Consider the following 19,115-nt stretch of genomic DNA (forward strand, 5'->3'; position numbering starts at 1 on the left):
CCCGCCCTCTCTATGGTACTCTCCTCCGACCTCCTCGCCTGCTCTCCTGACACCGAGGGGAGGAACCATAGAGTAACAGCCCCGCCTCCCCCGGCTGGAGGAACGAGAAAGAGAGGCCTTCTTCCGCCCGGAGCGCCGAAGCCCGCTGGGCCGGAGGCGGGCGCCCACAGGGGCTGACGGGGCTGCTCCTTCCTGCGCCGACCATAGAGATGCGCCTCCCGCCGGCCCGAGCCTGAGGTGGGTGACCCAGGAGGGCACAGACGTGGGCTGGGAGGGAGCGGAGGGGAGGCCCTGCGGCCCCCGACCCTCGTAAGGAGGGAAAGGGGAGAGGGACGCTCGGCTTCCCTGGCGCGGAAGGAAGGAGCCGGGAGCCCGGGCCGCCCGCCTAACCCCTGAGGAGGTTACCCACACACACCTGCCCCCGCGTCAGGGCTCCGCCCCCTCCGCCCTCCCAGGTGGGACCCTCCCCTGCCTGGCTGAGACCCCCTAACTCTCCGCTCATCCTGGCTGCGTGAGGCTCCCAGAGTTCCCTGCCCGGCCCAGCTGTGTGAGACCCCGCAACCCCCAGCCCCTCCCGCTCGTGCGAGACCCCTGGCTCAGCTACCTGTGTGAGACCTCTGGGCTTCCCACCCATTCTGCCTGCGTGAGACCTCCACAAAGCCCCGCCCGTCTCCCCTGGCTGAGACCCCACAACCCTCACCCCATCCCCCATCCAGCCCAGATGACGCTCCTCCACCGGAACAGCTCCCTCCCTGCAGCCTGCCCTTGAGACCCCCTTCCCCGCCCCCATGCACCAGCCAGAAGGAGGACCCCTCCCCCCTGCAGGCTGCCCGTCCCTCTTCCCCCAAGCAGACACTGGGCGTTCCTGAGCAGGACCGGTGCAGTCTGTCCCCACCCCCGGGCTGGCCCCTCCCTCCCAGAGATGGGGCTGTGACTGCCCTGAAGAAGGAAGGGGGGAGGGGGTGTCCTCTGCCAGCTTAGTCTCCCACCCCAGTCTCTCTTCCTTAGGCCCCATCCAGGCCTTGGCTCTTTTGGGTGATTGCCACCCTTCCCCTGCTGATTTTTCCGCCCGGTGTCACTGGCACAAGTGGGCACGGGGCCTCAGCACCAGCACAGCCCAAGTCCTGCCTCCAGACTCGGCGCCCGGCAGCTCCCTAAGCAGAAAGGGGGCGGGCCGGGGGAAGCCCCTCAGCCTCCGAGCCAGGTTCACTTAGCACCTAATAGAGGTCTGTCACTTGGCTTCCCATTTCTGTGCCCGTTATACTGTGTTAAGGGACTTGCCCAGGGTCACAGAGCTGTGCTCGAGCCCTGCTCCAGCGCCCCGCCCGGCAGGGAGGATTCAGAAGTCCTTTGGTTCAGTGAAGTGTCAGTCAGGAAGGAACTGCTTTGTCATGGTTGTTATCTTGGCCTTATTCTTCCAGGGATTCTATATTCTTCTAGTGCTGCATAGAATTCCACTGTATATAATCCCATGGGTCACGTAGGAGTGAAGGTTTTTAAACTGGAAGCAACCTTAGAGGTCCCCTACTCGAACTTAGCTGGCAGCGTCCAGGCTCGACTGACTAAACGTAATTGGGAAATATTTAACAAAATACATAATGACATAATACATCTAGATGATGTTACTTAAAAAAAACTTAGTAAACTATTACTCTTCTCCAATTACGGGGAAAGGTAGTTTGCAACATTCATTTTTTCTCCCTCCCCTAAGACACAAGCAGTCCGATGGCGCTTATACTCAGCCGAGATGTTACATATGTTCACGTTAGGAGGACGTCCCATTTTAACACTAAGTCAGTAGGTGGCCCTCGGGGATCCTCGGGAACAGCCCAGTGGCCCCGTTTCTGCTGAACGGGGCACCACTGATTTAGTTCAACCTACTTTATTTTGCAGATGAGAAAACCAAGCACCAAGAAGTTAAATGGCTTGTTCAAGGTCACACAGGCAGTGAGTGGGGGCCCTGACGTCAAGCCCAGGTCCTCTGACTAAAATCTAGTGCTTTTCTCCCTATTGATTTCCATTATTAATCCCTCCTATTGTGCAGTTCTTAATTTTTGCTATTGAAAACAAGAGAATACTTTTCTGGATTATTCACAATAGCTGGTACCATGATCATGTGGTGATACCCACTGGACATTCCCAGGCTCACCATCTCCTTACCAGATGACTCATTGGGCTTATGGGGAGCTGCTGGCGTTGATGGGGACCCAGGAGGAAACTGACTGTACATCTTTTGCTTTTTCTCTCAGTTGGCTTGTTAGCATCTCAAGGAAATGCAGCATCTCTGTGGGAGGTGATGACTGACACTGTATTGGGCCCACAACAAGGGAACAGCAGTAAGGAAATGGATGGGCTATGCCCTCAACTGTTGCTACTGCCCCTCCCTCTCCCTGACCGTGGTGTCCCAGGGTCAGTTCAGAGCCCTTCCTACTCTGAGACCCTCACACCTCTGCCTACCAACTCAAATTGCCTGCTTGTGGAAGCCACAGCGACAGAGGGCAGTGCAGGAAGCATGGACATCTTTGTGGAAGCTGTCACAGGAGACTTGTCTCAGAGTGCCCCTGGAGAGACCCCAGGTATAAACAGACTGATAAACAATGTGATTTTATAACAATTGTTAGCTATTTTTATAAAGATGTTTCAAGAAACCGTCGTTTTGGGGAAGGGGAAGAAAATAGCTATTGGTCAGTAAGTGTTAATTGAGGAATGTCTTAGCCTTATAACTGGTTCTAAGCAGTTTTCTTCCGCTCCCATAAGGAGGAAATGATGAAACTATCACATTATCTTTTTTGTCCTAATAAGTTTATGTATTTGTAATACACATTACTTTATGGATCATGTTGGGAAAGAAAATCAGAGCAAAAGGGAAAAATCATGGAAGAGACCAAAAAAAAAAAAATTGAATATACACATATGTTGATTTACATCCAGTCTCCTTAGTTCTTTTTCTGGATGCAGATGCCATTTTCTCTCCAAAGTCTATTGGGATTGCCTTGGATCACTGAACCACTAAGAAGAACTAAGTCTTGTTAGTAATTGATCATTACATTGTTTTTGTTTTTGTATACAATGTATTCCTGTTCTGCTCATGAAACTATTATCTAGGAAGGAATGGATGAGAGGGAAACTGTTCAGACATGGGCCTATGCCTGCACTTGGGCTAGCTAAGGTTTCCTAGATAGGAAAGTATTCTACTTTAACTTTAATGTAAAAGTAAATTAGAAAGTAAAAGTAAAAATCTTCCAAAAGTAATCTAGTACCCCCACCCTCACTCCCTGACCCAAGTTCTTGGACAGGATTGCCCCTAACTCAACCTAGATAGATTATTGGAAGGTGAGAGTTGAACATGTATTAGCGTTTCCCTCAGCTATTACTCATTTTTAGAAAGTTCTGGTGACTACAACAACTTTGTGTTAAAGCTTTCATTCCTTTTTCTTGGTTGTTTCTGCAGAGATGATTAATGTCCTCTGCTTAAGATGTTACCATGACTTTAAGCCCTATTATCCATCTCTTCTTCCTCTCAGCTTTTTCTGCTTTCATCTCTTTCCTTTTCTCTCATGGCATCATTGTTTTCCAGTTATTGTCATCTCTGTGCATTCTCCTTTTTCTCTCCATATTTCTTATGCCCTTCTTCAGTTGGGAAGCTCAGAATTGAACTTGGAATTCTGAGCTTCTGTGATCTGAGGCGAGTGGAAAAATGATTTTTTAGTTATCTACCCATGAAGCTGGGACTACATAGTCTATGTCTTCTGTATTCCTCCATAGTATGTAACATTACTTTGCACTTTCAACAAACTACTCAGTAAATATTTTGTCAAGTGAATGATTCTGTGTCCCAGAATCAGAAGCTATTTCTCATCCATCTTCCCTATGCTTAAGGCTTTGTGTCCTTACTTTCTGTCTTCCTGAATTTCTATCTCTGTGCCATCCTGTCTACAGGTGTTCTGATGAAAGTGGTGAAGCTGTACTTTTGTGAAGGCTGTGAGCAGAGCTTTCCTGAGCCCACCCTGCTGGCCCTGCACCATTGTCCCAAGACTTTCTTGCAGTCCAAGGGCAGCCTATCTAGCTCCCTGCAGTCTGCAGAACTGAACCCTGGGGTTTCTAGCCTCCCCAATCCCTTACAGGGGCACAATCCATTAGATGAAAATTCCCTGCCATGTCCAGTGTGTGGGCAAGAATTTGCCCAGCCACAGGCACTGAAAAGCCATTTCAAGAGCCATCAGGTTCCCCCTGAGGCCTTCTCCTGTTCTGAACCAGGATGCAAGTTCTTGACTAGAGAATGCAAGGAACTACAGAACCACCTACAGCAGGCCCATAGTTTGGTCCCAGTGCCCTGCTCCTTTCGTGCCTGCCCCTTACTCTTTGGGAGCCAACAGGGCATGGAACTTCACCGCCGCTCCCATTACCCCTTCCAATGCAGCCACTGCAACTACATGGGCTCGAATGTCAAACTGTTCTGTCAGCACCAGCGGAGTCACCTGCCTGGGGCTCACAGAGAGCCAGCTCCTAGTCAGGGCCCCTCTTCTCAGACGATGCAGCCAGGTATGGGCTAGAGGTCAGAGCTTCCCTCACTCTCATTTGAAGGAGATTAGCTTCGTGGGTTTTGGCTCTAATTTCCATGAGGAAAGATGGCTGCATTCCTTCTCCTTTTCAGTTAGAATAAGAGATCTTATGAGCAGGGTAAATAGGGGTGTAGTTTAGGATTGGGTAATTGAACAACACATCTGGGCAGGAGTAGCCAAGATCTTCAGATAACAAACAAAAAAACATTAATTTCTTTTCAGAACTGTCAGAGGAAGAATGGATTTGAGAGGGTTGGGCGGGCAGCTGTGAAATTACTTGAGCGGGAAAGTAACAGGAGAAAAGGAACAGAATTCAAAATTGGATCTTTCCTCATCTCTCACTGGCCTTTATTTATTCTCATGGTTCTCATTGCATGGGCTGTAGGGGAAGCATGGATGACTTATTTTCATGGTCTCTGCTTCCTTACAACTGAAGCGTAATGAGGTAAGCAGGTTTAAAAGTGAAATCATGGTCTCAGGCCAACATTGGATTAGGGTTTCCAGGTGAAAATACCTGAGGAAGAAAAATTACAGACCAATATTGTGATCTTAGCCATCTTGGGATCACTGGCCCAGGGAAGAAAGGGAAAGGTCTCTCTACCTTTAGACTTGTATCTGTAAAGAAGTTGAGGCACCCTTGTTTTATAGATGAGGAAAAGGAGCCATGGAAGAAAGAAGTGACTTTTCCCAGTGTCTCTCAGATATTAAGAAAAAGCTCTAGGATGAAAACCCATCTGCTCTTATTCCATGTCAGGTGTTTGTAGGAGGGGTGAGGGGAGAGACACTGCACCCTTAGTTTCTGGGTGACTTTACCAGGTTAAATTTGTTTGTAGCAACTGAGCGGTCCTCTGAAGAAGGGAGACCTCCTAAAGGAACGGGTAGCTCCCTACCCAGCAGCAAACCAGGGGAAGAGGAGGAGAAGAAAGAAGATCATGGAATGGACCTTCTCTCTCCTGAGGGAAAGGAAGAAGAGAAGAAACAAGGAAAAGCTGAGAGTGAAGATGAGGGCGGGAGCAGCAAGAAAGTCCAAAAGACCCGCAAAGGGGCTCGGCAATTCAAAGGTAACTGCGTCAGACCTGGTACTCTTTTGTGAGTAATACCCTGTCAAGTGGATGTTACTCATCTCAGATTTTACAGATGCGGAAACTGAGACTGAGAAAAGCTACTCAGTAGTACCTTAAGTCTTCTTGATTCCAAGTCCCCTCCATTGGGCCCCCCAAGCTGCTCCAGGGTGAAATCAGGATCCCCAAACTTCATTTGAATGAGTTTAATAGTGAGGGGCTTTGTGGCATCTGAGTTGGGTGCTATTTCAGGCAGGAGCAGGGCCAAAAGTGTAGCCATCAGGGTGTTGTTCTACTCCAGCTGGCCTTGTCTTCTCCAGAAGGGCACATGGTAACTATGGAAATGGGATTCAATGAGATCATTTATCTTGGGCTGGTTTCCTGCAGACACCAAGGCTGCCACCTAACTGGAAAAGACAGTTGTGTTAAAACAGTTGTAAAGAGCTCTGATCAAACTTGTGTATTGTTTGGATGACTATTTTCTTCTGGTCTTAGCTCCATTTTTCCTCTTTTCCAATGTATAGCTGTCTTTCACAGAGCCTGTCCTAGATGATGGGTGAATAACAGAAGTACTCATTTTGCTTATAATCTACTCTCCATTTTATAGAATAAATTGATCCCATGTCTGAATGGTTTTTGCTTCTGGCTTCTTGCTTTAGACTTATTATCCTTTTCACCAGTATCACTTCCTTCCTTGTCTTTATTGGGGCAGGTACAGGAAAAATAATTAAAACTGTGCTGTTTAATGTGAGGAAGCTGTGGCTCAGGGGATAGCAGTTAGGAAGACCTGGGTTTAAATGGTTTAAATCCAAACTTAAACTTCTTAGCAGGTCACTTAACCTCTGACCCCCAAATGGATTAACTGAATCTTAATGGAAAGGAAATGGCCACCACTCTAGTGTCTTTACCAGCAAAACTCCAAGAGGGGCCACAGAGTCTCAGGCACTTCTGAAATGACCAAATAACAACAGTGGCCCACATAAAAGGCATAGATGCTCAGAGGCATTTCTAACATACTATAGAATCAGTTTTCAAAAGACCCTAACAGGTTTGAATGCTGGGCCAAATCTAATAAGATAAAATCTAGTTTGTATTTCCCCTAAGAAATCCACTCCCACATAGGTTAGATAGCGGTGCAGCTGGATAACAGTTGATCTGATGAAGATCTGAGGATTTTAGTGGACTGCAAGCCAAGGAGGGATCCATAGTATGATATGATGATCAAGAAAGCTCATCTCTTAGCGATGATGCACTAGGAGAGGCATCATGCTTTAGGAATAAGATGTTGGTGCAGTGGATAGAGCACCAGCCTTGAATTCAGGAGGACCTGAGTTCAAATCTGGTCTCAGACACTTAACACTTCCTAGCTGTGTGACCCTGGGCAAGTCACTTACCCCCAGCCTTGGGAGGGGGGGCGGGGGGGGGAAGGAATAAGGAGATGTGATAGTTTTCCTGTCCACTCTCCTGGTTGGACCACTCCTAGAGTATTGTATCCAGTTTTGGACAATTTTGGACATATTTCAATGAGCTGAAAAGATGCTCTAGAGCAAGGCCATCTGGAGAGTGAAGAGCTTTATTTATATGCCATGGGAAGACTGTGAACTAGAGATGTTTAATGTAGAGAAGAAGAGCTTTGGCTTGGGCAAGGGAGAGACATAGTTTTAAAATATTTAAGGGGGTACCATGTGGAAAAAAGAAAAGGATTATTTTGCTTACTCCCAAAGGCAGAATTGGGAGCAATGGTTGACAGTTGCAAAGATGCAAATTTAGACTTCATGTGAAGAAAAACCACCCCAATAATTAGAGCTACCTGCAAGTAGAATGAGCTTTGGTGAAGGTTATGAGTTCTTATTCCCTGAATGAAGAACCATTTGTCAGGCAGATTGTGGAGAAGAGGGGATTCTTTTTCAAGTTTGGTATCCAAGGCCCATTTTATGTCTGAAATTCTGTTCCTTTTGAGTGGTGCTTAAAGCAATGGAATAGACAAGAATGAAGTTTGGTTTTTTTTTAATTTGTGATAAGTTTATTTTTAATACACATTGTTTTATGAATCATGGGAGAGAAAAATTGAAGCAAATAAAAAAAACCATGAGAGATTAAAAACATAGAAAAAAGTGAATATAGCATATGTTGATTTATATTCAGTCTCCTTAGTTCTTTTTCTGGATGCAGATGGCAATTTCTGTCCAAAGTCTGTTGGAATTACTTTGGATCATTGCATATTCTTATTGTATAATGTATTCCTGCCTCTGCTTGTTTCACTCAGCATCAGTTCACATAAATCTTTCTAGATCTTTCTATAATGAGCTTGTTCATTATTTTTTTAAAGAACAGTAACATTTTATTGCTTTTATGTACCATGACTTGTTTAGCCATTCTCCAATTGATGGGCATCCATTCTTTTCCAATTCTTTGACACCATAAAAAGAACTGCTACAAACATTTTTGCACATGTGGGTCTGTTTCCCTTCTTTTTGATTTCCTTGGGATATTGACCCAGTGATGTTGCACTGCTGGGTCAAAGGATACCCACAGTTTGATTGCCCTTTGGACATAGTTCCACATTGCTCTCCAAAACAGCTGGATCATTCCACAACTTCACCAACAAGGCATTAGTGTACCAGTTTTCCCATATCCCCTTCAACATTTATCATTATCTTTTCTTGTCATCTTAGCCAATCTGAGAGGTGTGAGGTGGTACCTCAGAGTTGTTTTAATTTGCCTTTCTGTAATCAATAGTGATTTAAAGTATTTTTTCATGTAAATGGCTTTAATTTCATCATCTGAGAATTGTCTATTCATATCCTTTAATCATTTATCAATTGGAATGACTTGTAGTCTTATAAATTTGACACAGTTCTTTATAGATTTTAGAAATGAGACCTTTATCAGAAATATATAAAGATTTTATCCCAGCTTTGTACTTCCCTTTTACTCTTATTTTTGTTGGTTTTGTTTGTGCAAAACCCTTTTAATTTAATGTAATCAAAGTTGTCCATTTTGCCTTTCATAATATTCTGTAGTTCTTCTTTGTCATGGATTCCTCTCTTCTCCAAAGATCCGATAGGTAAATTTTCCCTTGTTCTCCTAATTTGTTTATGACATCCTCCTTTATGCCCAAATCATGTATCCATTTTGACCTTTTTTTGGTATGGGGTGTGAGATATAGGTCTAATCTGAGTTTCTGATATATATTTTTTTTCCAATTTTCCCAGAAACTTTTATCAAATAGTAAGTTCTTATTCCAGAAGCTGGAGTTTGGGGTTTTATCAAATGCTAGATTGCTGTAGGCCTTGATTATTGTGTCATGTGTATCTAGTCTATTTCACTGATCCACCACTCTCTATTTAGCCAGTACCAAATGCTTTTGATAATTGCTGCTTTATAATATAGTTTTAGGTTTGGTACTGCTAAGCCACCAGCCAAGGATGAAACTGTTACTTGTTTATTATTTGACTGATTTAAAGGAAATACAAATCTTAGTAATTTTCTGTGGCTTGTGTTCCTTAACATTATCAAGAGTTAATTGTGTTCGTTTCTTGAAGAGAAGAGAGATGACAGAATGATTTATGTGTGCTGGCAGCTTAGCTGCCCATTTTCCTCTGACTCTCAGTGCTGTCCCCTGTCCCCACCTCCTTCTGAGCTGCTCCTGACGCTCTCTGTTTCTCTTCCCCTCACAGGGGATGTGGCTGCTGGCTCTGAATCTTTGTTCAAGACTCACATGTGCCCAGAATGCAAGCGTTGCTTCAAGAAGCGGACCCACCTGGTGGAGCATCTCCACCTGCACTTCCCAGATCCTAGCCTCCAGTGTCCCAACTGCCAGAAGTTCTTCACTAGTAAGAGCAAGCTTAAAATTCACTTGCTTCGAGAGCTAGGTGAGAAGGCTCACCACTGTCCCCTGTGCCACTACCGGGCCGTGGAAAAGAATGCATTGAACCGGCACATGGCGAGCATGCATGAGGACATCTCCAACTTCTACTCGGATGTGTACGCGTGCCCGGTGTGCCGTGAGGAGTTCCGCCTCAGCCAGGCTCTCAAGGAGCACCTGAAGAGCCATGCTGCCGAGCCCACCCGCCTCCACTGCTTCCAGGAAGGCTGCAGCCATGCTGCCCCCGACCGCAAGGCCTTCATCCGGCACCTCAAAGAGGCCCATGGGGTACGGGCTGTGGAGTGCCGCCACCACGCCTGTCCCATGCTCTTTGCCACGGCTGAAGCCATGGAGGCTCACCGAAAAAGCCACTACGCATTTCATTGCCCACACTGTGACTTTGCCTGCTCCAATAAGCACTTGTTTCGCAAGCATAAGAAACAGGGACACCCTGGCAGTGAGGAACTGCGCTGTGCATTCTGCCCCTTTGCTACCTTCAACCCTGTGGCCTACCAGGACCATGTGGGCAAGATGCATGCCCATGAGAAGATCCACCAGTGTCCTGAGTGCAGTTTTGCTACTGCTCACAAGAGAGTGCTCATCCGTCACACGCTGCTGCATACTGGTGAGACCCCTCCTCCTCCCTGATCTCCCCACCCGATTTTAGGGTGCTTTTCTCCTAAGTACTTGGAGAAGGGAGTGGTAGAGAAGATCCTATTCATTCAGGTCATCAAAAGTTGCTGAAAGAGGATGCAAATAAGTGCATCTGGGAGTGTGATCTGTCAGACTTCTCACTGTCAGACTCTGTTCTGTGCATGGCAGCTCCCAGGAATGCCCAGTCTCTTAGCCAGCCCTGGGGAAAACACAAATCCCCATTTGAGCTTTGTTTGCAAAAAGTGCCAAACATAGTTTAAGAATAGTTTTGGGGGGCAGCTAGGTGGTGCACTGGGATGAAGCACCAGCCTTGAAGTCAAGAGGACCTGAGTTCAAATTTGACCTCAAAGACTTAACACTTTCTAGCTGGGTAACCCAACTGCCTCAGCAAAAAAAAAAAATAAAAAAAAAAATTACACTATTTGACTAGGGGTGGGGGTGCAAGGAAGGGAGGGAGAAAAACTTGGAACATAAGGTTTTGTAAGGGTGATGTTGAAAACTACCTTTGCATGTATTTTGAAAATAAAAAGCTATTATTAAAAAAGAAAGAAAGAAAAGACTGGAGGGAGAAAGTTATTGCTGATGGGGGCATCCAGGAAAGCTTCCTAGAAGAGGTGAACCTTAAGTTTGTCATTAAAGTATAGTCAAGGAATTTATCAAGTGAAAAAAGAAAGGAAGCACAGGAAATTTTATGCATAAGAGCAATACAGGCAAGTAAAATTCAAATGACTGTGTTGCAAACTTGACAATGCTTTGCAAACATCAGTAATCATCATTCCATGTTAGCCAAAGTGTAGATATCATCAGGGTGAATAATATTAAGTCATTTTTCTTTTTTTTTTTCCTGAGGCTGGGGTTAAGTGACTTGCCCAGGGTCACACAGCTAGGAAGTGTTAAGTGTAAGACCAGATTTGAACTCGGGTCCTCCTGAATTCAGGGCTGGTGCTCTATCCACTGCGCCACCTCGCTGCCCCCTATTAAGTCATTTTTCAAAGGCAGGGAGGCTTTAGAGCATAAAGGACCTTTGAATATTTCTCATGTAGTTAGGAGCTACAAAAAATTGAATAAAAGAATGATGTGATCATATATGTGCACAAAGAGTATAATTCCAATGATGGTGGGATTGAAGAACGGGAGAGAGAAGTGAGAACAGTCACAAAGCACAATAAATTGTACTGTGAAAAATCACAAGTAATAGAGACAAACAAAAAAATCTCCTTATCGTTAGTCTTAGTTTTCTTTATAATTCATATATTACAACTTATAGTAGGAAAGTTTAATTTGAAAGAGGTCTGTTTTTGCACAGTATTCCATTGAGAATTATTTTTAAAATTAGCTACTTTGGTTAATGAGGAAGATCATTTCTATTCTTTTTTTTTCCTTTGCTGAGGTAGTTGGAGTTAAGTGACTTTCCCAGGGTCACACAGCTAGAAAGTGTTAAATGTCTGAGACCAGACTTGAACTCAGGTTCTCCTGACTTCAGGGCTGGTGCTCTATCCACTGCACCACCTAGCTGCCCCTATTTCTATTCTTTAGAAACTTTTAAATCAAATATGGGAAAGTTTGTGGCCCATTACATTAGGCCATTGAAATCTATTTATGATTATCCAGAGGACTATACAAAACAAATAACAATAGATTTACATTTGTTACTAATGAACCATCGTTTAAGAGAGACAAGCTATCATTTACATTTTCTGTAATGCTTCTTTTTTTATAACAAACTTGACAATTATAAGAAAATGAACATTTCCTTATACAAAAAAAGAATATATATGAAACCATGATTCTCTATTATATATACCTTGTCTTTTCAAAATTATATATTAAGTGAAATACAATTTGGTACCAAAAAGCACAGTGTTTGAGAGGACAGTTTGATGGTATTCAGTGCACTGGTCCTGAAGTCAGGAGGACCTGAGTTCAAATCCAGCCTTACACACTTAACACTTCCTAATTGCGTTAGCTAGCTCAAACAGGGATTTGTGTTTTTCCCTGAGGTGAGTATTTCTGGGAGCTGCCACCTGTAGAACCCTGGGAAAGTCACTTAAGCACAATTGTCTCTCAAAAAGAAAAAGAGAGAGAGAAAAATACAGTATTTGGGCAACTTGAGCTTATTAGCTATCTATCTCCCCAAAACTTTCACTTGTAAAAATCTCTTATTTTCAAGACTTACTAATAGGCCCTGGGATCCTGGAAGTGGTGTTGATTTATCTCCTCTGTTCCTGCATTCAGATCTCCCTCCTGAAGAGTCAATGAGTTTGAGATTCTGACCTGTTCCAGAAGTTGGCAGAGTGCTTGCTAGCTAAGTGTAAAAGACATTGAACAGAAGGCCCTCAGCCAATTCAGATGATCTCACTTGTACTTTCTTCCCTTTTCTTTTGGGCTCCTTTGCTTGATCATGCTTCTCTGTTAGATTGTGGGGTTCTGTGGGTCTCTGAAAATAGCCCATAGGAGTTGGAAAAGAGGGTGGCTACAATCCCAATGCTGGGAAATGTGACTATTGGAGGCCTCCAGTTCTTTCTGGGACACCTTGAGGCCCCAGGACTCCTGCCCAGTGTGGCAGTGGGGGTGGGGGAAGCTGCACTGAGCAGGGAGGGACAGGCAGAGGACAACCTGCTATCCTTTCTCACCCTTGTTTTCTTCCCCTTTTTCCTTTTTTCCCAAGGAGAGAAACCTCACAAGTGTGAGCTGTGTGACTTCACCTGCCGAGATGTGAGCTACCTGTCCAAACACATGCTGACCCACTCAAATACCAAGGACTACATGTGCACCGAGTGTGGCTATGTCACCAAGTGGAAACACTACCTCAGTGTGCACATGCGCAAGCACGCAGGTGACCTCAGGTACACCCCCCGCTTTCCCCTCTGCGGTTTCAGCCCTAGGTCACACTCTGGCCCAGACAGACACTGTCCCGCTCTTCTCTGGCCTTCTCCAGCTGCTCCGTGCATGAGAGATAAGTTACATAAAGGGATCCTCTCATCCTTCCTGGGCCTTGGTCAGGAGATGCTGCACCAAGCTCAGCACCTGGGCCCTCCTGGGCACCGGCACACATGCACGCGCGCGCACACACACACACACTCCAGAGCCCATCCTTATTTCCCTCAGACTCAGCAGAGATACCATACTGACCTTGGCCCTTTGCATAATGGGGTCTGGACCATGAAAGGGTCAGTGAGCTGTTCTTCCATTCTCTCTTCTTCCTCCCCAGGTACCAGTGCAATCAGTGTTCCTACCGCTGCCACCGGGCTGATCAGCTGAGCAGTCACAAGTTGCGCCACCAGGGCAAGTCCCTCATGTGTGAAGTGTGTGCATTTGCCTGCAAACGCAAGTATGAGCTGCAGAAGCACATGGCCTCCCAGCACCGCCCGGGAGTGCCAGCCCCCCTGTACCCCTGCCGCTACTGCAGCTACCAGAGCCGCCACAAACAGGCCCTGCTGAGCCACGAGAACTGTAAGCACACCCGCTTACGAGAGTTCCGCTGTGCCCTCTGTGACTACCGCACTTTCAGTAACACCACGCTTTTCTTCCATAAACGTAAGGCCCATGGCTATGTGCCAGGGGACCAGGCTTGGCCACACCAGCACGCTGGCCAAGAGCAGGAGGGTGCTGAACAAGGCCCAGCTGCCCTGCCTGCCCCAGAGGTCCCAAGCCAGTCTTTCCCCCAGGAGGAGGGGCAGTGCCCACAGCCTGCAAAGTCTGTCAAGCCCGGCTTGAGCCAGGCATTGTCACCAATTTGCATGGAGAAGGGAGAAGGAAAAGAAGGTGAGACCAGCACCCTCCATGGGGGTAACTTTGTGGGGCAGTCTCCCAGCCCTGCAGAAGTGGACGAGGAGGGCTGTACCCTGCACCTGGAGGCACTAAGCGTTGAGTTGGAGCCCACTGCTGCGCCTCCCCCCAGTGAAATTACAGAGCCTCCCCATATGGAATATGGGGATCTGAGTACCTCCGAAGCTTTGGGCTCAGAGGAGCCAGATGGCCCATTGGAGGGTTTGCCTGACTTTGAAGAAGAGCCTGATCTCCAGAATGGTGGTCAGTCTGGTCTGGGGCCTGGAAGGGCACCTCTGCTAGAGGTGCCAGCCCCTGATTCTCTTAGAAATCCCTCATCCTCAGACGACCCCCCTGAGAACTTCAAGGGACCCTTTGAGCCACCCGCATCCCCTGGAGTGCCAGCCCCATCCCAGATCCCACAGTCAGAATCAGTGCTTAAAGCGCTAAGAAAACAGGACAAAGAACAGGCTGAGACTCTGGTGCTGGAGGGGCGGGTGCAGATGCTGGTGGTCCAGGGAGAGGGACAGGCCTTCCGCTGTCCACACTGCCCTTTTGTCACCCGCCGGGAGAAGGCTCTGGGACTCCACGCCAAGATGGGGTGTCAGGGCCGCCGGGAACCACTCCTTTGTTCGGAATGTGGGGCCAGCTTCAAGCAGCAGCGTGGGCTCAACACCCACCTCCTCAAGAAGTGCCCTGTCCTGCTCAAAAAGAAGAAGCCTGTGCTCCAACCCGGTTCTCCCACCCTTGCAGACCCTCAGCCTGCTGTCCCTGTGGTCTTGGAGAGTGTAACTGAGGATCTGGCTGCCCCTGCCACCTGGGATGTGACTTCTGCTGAGCCCCCTGTGTCGCCCCCGTCAGACTCACTAGCCCCAGCACAGGAATGTCTCATGGCCCAGGGGTCCTCTGAGAAGTTCTACTTTGAGCAGGGCAAGTTCCATTGCCGGGCTTGCCCATTCCTCTGTTCCCGGCTTTCATCCATTACTTCCCATGTCACCGAGGGTTGCCGGAGCCAAAGCTGGAGCAGCAAGCGCACCTTCTGTCAAACCGAGCCCAGCTCCAGCAGCGGGGAAAGGAGCGCGCCAGAAAGTGAGCAGGGCAGGCCAGGTCTGGCCTCGGAGGACTGTGCCCAGGACCCTCAAAAGGGGTCCCGTTTCTCCTGCCCTACCTGCCCTTTCAGCTGCAGGCAGGAGCGGGCATTGAGGACACACCAGGCCCGGGGCTGCCCCTGCACAGACCCCATGGAGCTGCGCTGCAGCCTCTGCCCCTTCACTGCTCAAGCCCCTGCCGCTCTGCAGCTCCACCAGAAGCGGCGACACCGGGCGGTCCCTGCGCCCGCCCCGGTGCGTGGTCCCCGCCCCCTCTTGCAATGTCAGGATTGCAGCTTTACCTGCAAGCAGAGCCGGTGCCTACAGCAGCATAGGCGGCTGAAGCACGAAGGGGTGAAGCCCCACCAGTGCCCATTCTGTGAGTTCTCCACCACGCGGCGCTACCGCCTGGAAGCGCACCAGTCTCGGCACACGGGAGTGGGCCGCATCTCGTGCGGGTCCTGCCCCCAGACTTTTGGCACCAACTCCAAGCTGCGCCTGCACAGGCTCAGGGTCCACGACAAGACGCCCACCCACTTCTGCCCCCTATGCGACTACAGTGGCTACTTGCAGCATGACATCACCCGCCACATTAACAGTTGCCACCAGGGCACGCCAGCCTTTGCCTGTCCGCAGTGCGAAGCCCACTTCAGCTCAGAGACAGCACTAAAGCAGCACGCCCTGCGGCGACACCCAGACCCCGCACCTGCGGTCCCGGGCTCCCCAGCCCATGCCTCCGAGGGCCCTCTGCACTGTCCTCATTGTGGTCTCTCATGCCCCAGCCCCGCCAGTCTGCGGTGCCACACACGCAAACAGCACCCCAGGCTGGAGTGCAGCGCCTGCCAGGAGACCTTCTCCAGCCGGGGGGCCCTGGAGGAGCATCGGCGGCAGCAGCACTTCAGCCACCGCTGCCACCTGTGCAGCTTTGCGGCTCGGGAGCGGGCGGGGCTCGTGAGACACTACCTGGAACAGCATGAGGGCGGCGGGGCAGCTGGGGAGGGCGCGGCCGAGGGGCCCCCCCTGCGCTGCCCCTTCTGTGACTTTGGCTGCCGCCACCAGCTGGTCCTAGATCACCACGTGAAGGGACACGGGGGGACGCGGTTGTACAAGTGCACCGATTGCGCGTACAGCACCAAGAACAGGCAGAAGATCACTTGGCACAGCCGCATCCACACTGGGGAAAAGCCATACCGCTGTCATCTCTGCCCCTATGCTTGTGCTGACCCCTCCCGCCTCAAGGTGAGCAGCTGGGAGTGTGATCCCCTGGCATTTAGGGCCAAGGTGGAAAGTGGAGGGGTTACAGGTGGAGTCAGAAAACATGGAGGGGACCCTTTTGGTGGCTGCACCATGGGCATTGGCTGGCTGAAGGGACAGGGATGAGAGTACTCCACTCTTGGTCCTTGATGTCCAGTGGGTGAGCTCGGCCAAATCTGCAAGTCTAAAGACTGGGGCTGAGAGTGGTGCCTCCTTATCCTGGATCCCAACTAGACCCAAAAGACTTCTCTGTAAAAGGGTGAGGGTGGGCTCACTTTGGACCTTTAGAGTCTGAACCCTAATCCGATACGGGGTGGGGGGGCAAGACAGGCTGTAATAACTGAATGTCCTGCCTGACTCGCGAGGGCCATGGTTGAAAATGCAGGAGAAGAGGAGGGAAGGGGGCATTGGCATGCACCTCATGCCTTCTGTGCACTGCTTTTCTCCCATCTCTAGTACCACATGCGGATCCACAAAGAGGAGCGCAAATATTTGTGTCCTGAGTGTGGCTACAAATGCAAGTGGGTGAACCAGCTCAAATATCACATGACTAAGCACACAGGTGAGTCTGCATTGGGGAGAGGGGGACAATAAAGGGCCCTGTTTATTCAGCCTCACTGAGGCAGCCGCTGTAGGGACTGGGCTTAGGGCAGGGCTGTGCAGCTCCTGTGTGGAGGTGACTTGAAGTGAAAAGGCAAAATTCTTTTTTCAGGAAGTATTTTTCCCCCCAGAAAGAATATAAGCACTTTGAGAGCAGATTGTTTTATTTTTTAGCCTTTGCATTTCCAGTTCCTAGCACATAGTAGGTACTTATTGATCAGTTGGTTCCACACAGGCAGATGGCCATTTGCCCAGCAGGGCATTCTTAGACAAATCAGTAGATTTTGTCATTATTCTTTTTCCCCAATACAATCTTCTCAGCCATCTTCTTTTACGTATCATTCTCTTGAGTTAGACTAATGTTTGTTATTTGTTTCTAAAAACTGAGACTAGAGTCTCTCAACAAGTGGTGAGTTCCTTGGCTTCTCTCCTCAGCCTTTCTGGAACCCTCCACATAGCTGTTGCTTCTTCCCATCCTGAGGGTGGCAATTCAGTTGTCAGTGATGTATATTTAATGTCCTTGAGGAAGGCATGAAATAAGAGCAGACGTGGGCCTATCTTTGAAGGATTTATAGCCTAATGGGGAAGGCAGGAGAAAAGCTAAGAAATGCCCAGAATAGGTTCTAAGTGTCGGAATGATGTGAGTGGTCAGAGGTGGCGCGTCAGGCTTTGAAAGCTTCCTAAAGAGAGGACAAGTGACAGCATGTAAGCTCTGAGCGAGGCTCTTCTCCCCTCGTTTGGAGATCTCTCCTCTCCCCAACCCCAGCTTCTGGCTTCACCTCCTGACTGTTCCAGCAAAAGGCTGCAGTCAGTAACCAGGTCCAGATTAAGCTGTGAGCCAGAGGTCAGTACTGTGGCTAACTCCCGGGCTCAGAACCTTTAGAGGATGGCCCTAAAGTGCTCATCGTGTGCCTGGGATTTCGCTGGGTCCTATACTTGTTTACAATGCTGTTGGCTGGACATCACGGCCTGGGCACTGAGTCTCCCCTCCCTTTTTTCTCCCCTGGCAGGATTAAAGCCGTACCAGTGTCCTGAGTGTGAGTATTGTACAAACCGAGCAGATGCACTCCGGGTGCACCAGGAGACTCGGCATCAGGAGGCCCGGGCATTCATGTGTGAGCAGTGTGGCAAGGCCTTCAAGACGAGGTTTCTGCTACGCACCCACCTTCGGAAACACAGTGAGGACAAGCCTTACGTGTGCAACGTGTGCCACCGAGCCTTCCGCTGGGCTGCTGGCCTGCGCCACCACGCCCTTACCCACACAGACCGCCACCCCTTCTTCTGCCGCCTCTGCAGCTACAAGGCCAAGCAGAAGTTTCAGGTGGTCAAGCATGTTAGGAGGCACCACCCTGACCAGACTGATCCCAGCCAGAGTGTAGGCAAAGACCCCACCACCCCAACAGTGCATCTTCATGATGTGCAACTTGAGGATCCTGTTCCCCTAGCAACGGCTGCACCTGAAGGCTGAGCCGGACTTCTCAGAAGTCATGCATCAAGGGGCAGGGGCTTGGACCCAAACTACTGGTACTGAGGAGGGGGCGAAGAATTGCTGGCTTTTGTCACCTCCTGGAGACTGGACACCCTCCTAGGACTGTGCATAGGGTACCATGAAATGTATAGCTGGGTAAAAATGACTGATCAGAGTATGACTTGTCATACTTGGGGTGTTTTTAGTCCTCAGGATCCCTAAGATTTCCTGTAGAAATCCTAAATTCAGGGGTTTGGATTTTATTAATTCTTTAAAGGCCTTTTCTTCTTACTTGTCATGTCTTTCTCTATTCCATCATCGTCAAGATATCTTTATTAAGCATCTAATGGCATATACTTTGTACAAAGCATCTTAAACAGGATGTGATCTCTAGCTTTGGATTCATGGCTGTCTTTTTTTTTTTTTTTTTTTTTCTTAACACATCTTAACTAAGCTGGCACTTTATGCTGTTCTTTCTTCTCAAACTGTTCTCTGATCCCTTTCCTACCCCATTGAAACATAGGAGTTTTGTGTCAGATACAAAGTGATGCAAGCCTTGACTCATGTCCTTGTGCCTGATCTCTGTCTCCCTGCTTTACTCTTGCCCTTCACCCCAGCTCTGAGAAAGACTTGGCTAAAGCGGGTTTTAGCAGGCAGGGAGTCCTGGAGCAGATAAACAGTTGTATTTCCTCTGGAATCCCCAAGCCTGAGACATACCCAGAAGCTGATCAGCAGCTTTCAGGAGCTGAAGGGCAAAGACTCTGCTGGGAAAAAAGGGCTCTGGAGGTCATG

The 19,115-nt window shown here is 48.4% G+C and overlaps 2 protein-coding genes across 5 annotated transcripts in view; one reads left to right on the forward strand and one right to left on the reverse strand.

Moving 5' to 3' along the window:
• Window positions 1-125: 125 nt before the first annotated feature.
• ZNF142 (zinc finger protein 142) lies at window positions 126-18,612 on the forward strand. Of its 4 annotated transcripts, none has more exons than XM_074307602.1 (10): window positions 137-237; window positions 1,894-1,976; window positions 2,250-2,576; window positions 3,940-4,542; window positions 5,396-5,623; window positions 9,304-10,116; window positions 12,814-12,991; window positions 13,357-16,240; window positions 16,712-16,817; window positions 17,866-18,612. In XM_074307602.1, the coding sequence occupies exons 3-10, from the start codon at window positions 2,297-2,299 to the stop codon at window positions 18,321-18,323; spliced, it is 5,550 nt and encodes a 1,849-aa protein (XP_074163703.1). In that variant the 5' UTR covers window positions 137-237; window positions 1,894-1,976; window positions 2,250-2,296; the 3' UTR covers window positions 18,324-18,612. The 4 variants fall into 4 exon arrangements, with proteins under 4 accessions (XP_074163704.1, XP_074163703.1, XP_074163707.1 ...); XM_074307606.1 differs by having other exon boundaries at window positions 1,894-1,947; XM_074307607.1 differs by lacking the exon at window positions 137-237 and adding an exon at window positions 345-455 and having other exon boundaries at window positions 1,894-1,947.
• The window catches only part of PLCD4 (phospholipase C delta 4), a 33,173-nt gene continuing 31,455 nt past the window's right edge, over window positions 17,398-19,115 (reverse strand). The window contains exon 18 of the mRNA XM_074307629.1: window positions 17,398-17,535. The gene's annotated coding sequence lies outside the window, so the exon portion shown is untranslated. The remainder of the gene's footprint in view (window positions 17,536-19,115) is intronic.

This window comes from Sminthopsis crassicaudata, chromosome 3, assembly GCF_048593235.1.
Source record: "Sminthopsis crassicaudata isolate SCR6 chromosome 3, ASM4859323v1, whole genome shotgun sequence".
Taxonomy (NCBI): domain Eukaryota; kingdom Metazoa; phylum Chordata; class Mammalia; order Dasyuromorphia; family Dasyuridae; genus Sminthopsis; species Sminthopsis crassicaudata.

Coding starts and splice junctions, on each gene's coding strand:
- ZNF142 (XM_074307603.1), top strand. CDS start 2,297: ATGACTGACACTGTATTGGGCCCACAACAAGGGAACAGCAGTAAGGAA. Junction 5,624..9,303: donor AGGGGCTCGGCAATTCAAAG/GTAACTGCGTCA, acceptor TTCCCCTCACAG/GGGATGTGGCTGCTGGCTCT. Junction 16,241..16,711: donor CTGACCCCTCCCGCCTCAAG/GTGAGCAGCTGG, acceptor TCCCATCTCTAG/TACCACATGCGGATCCACAA.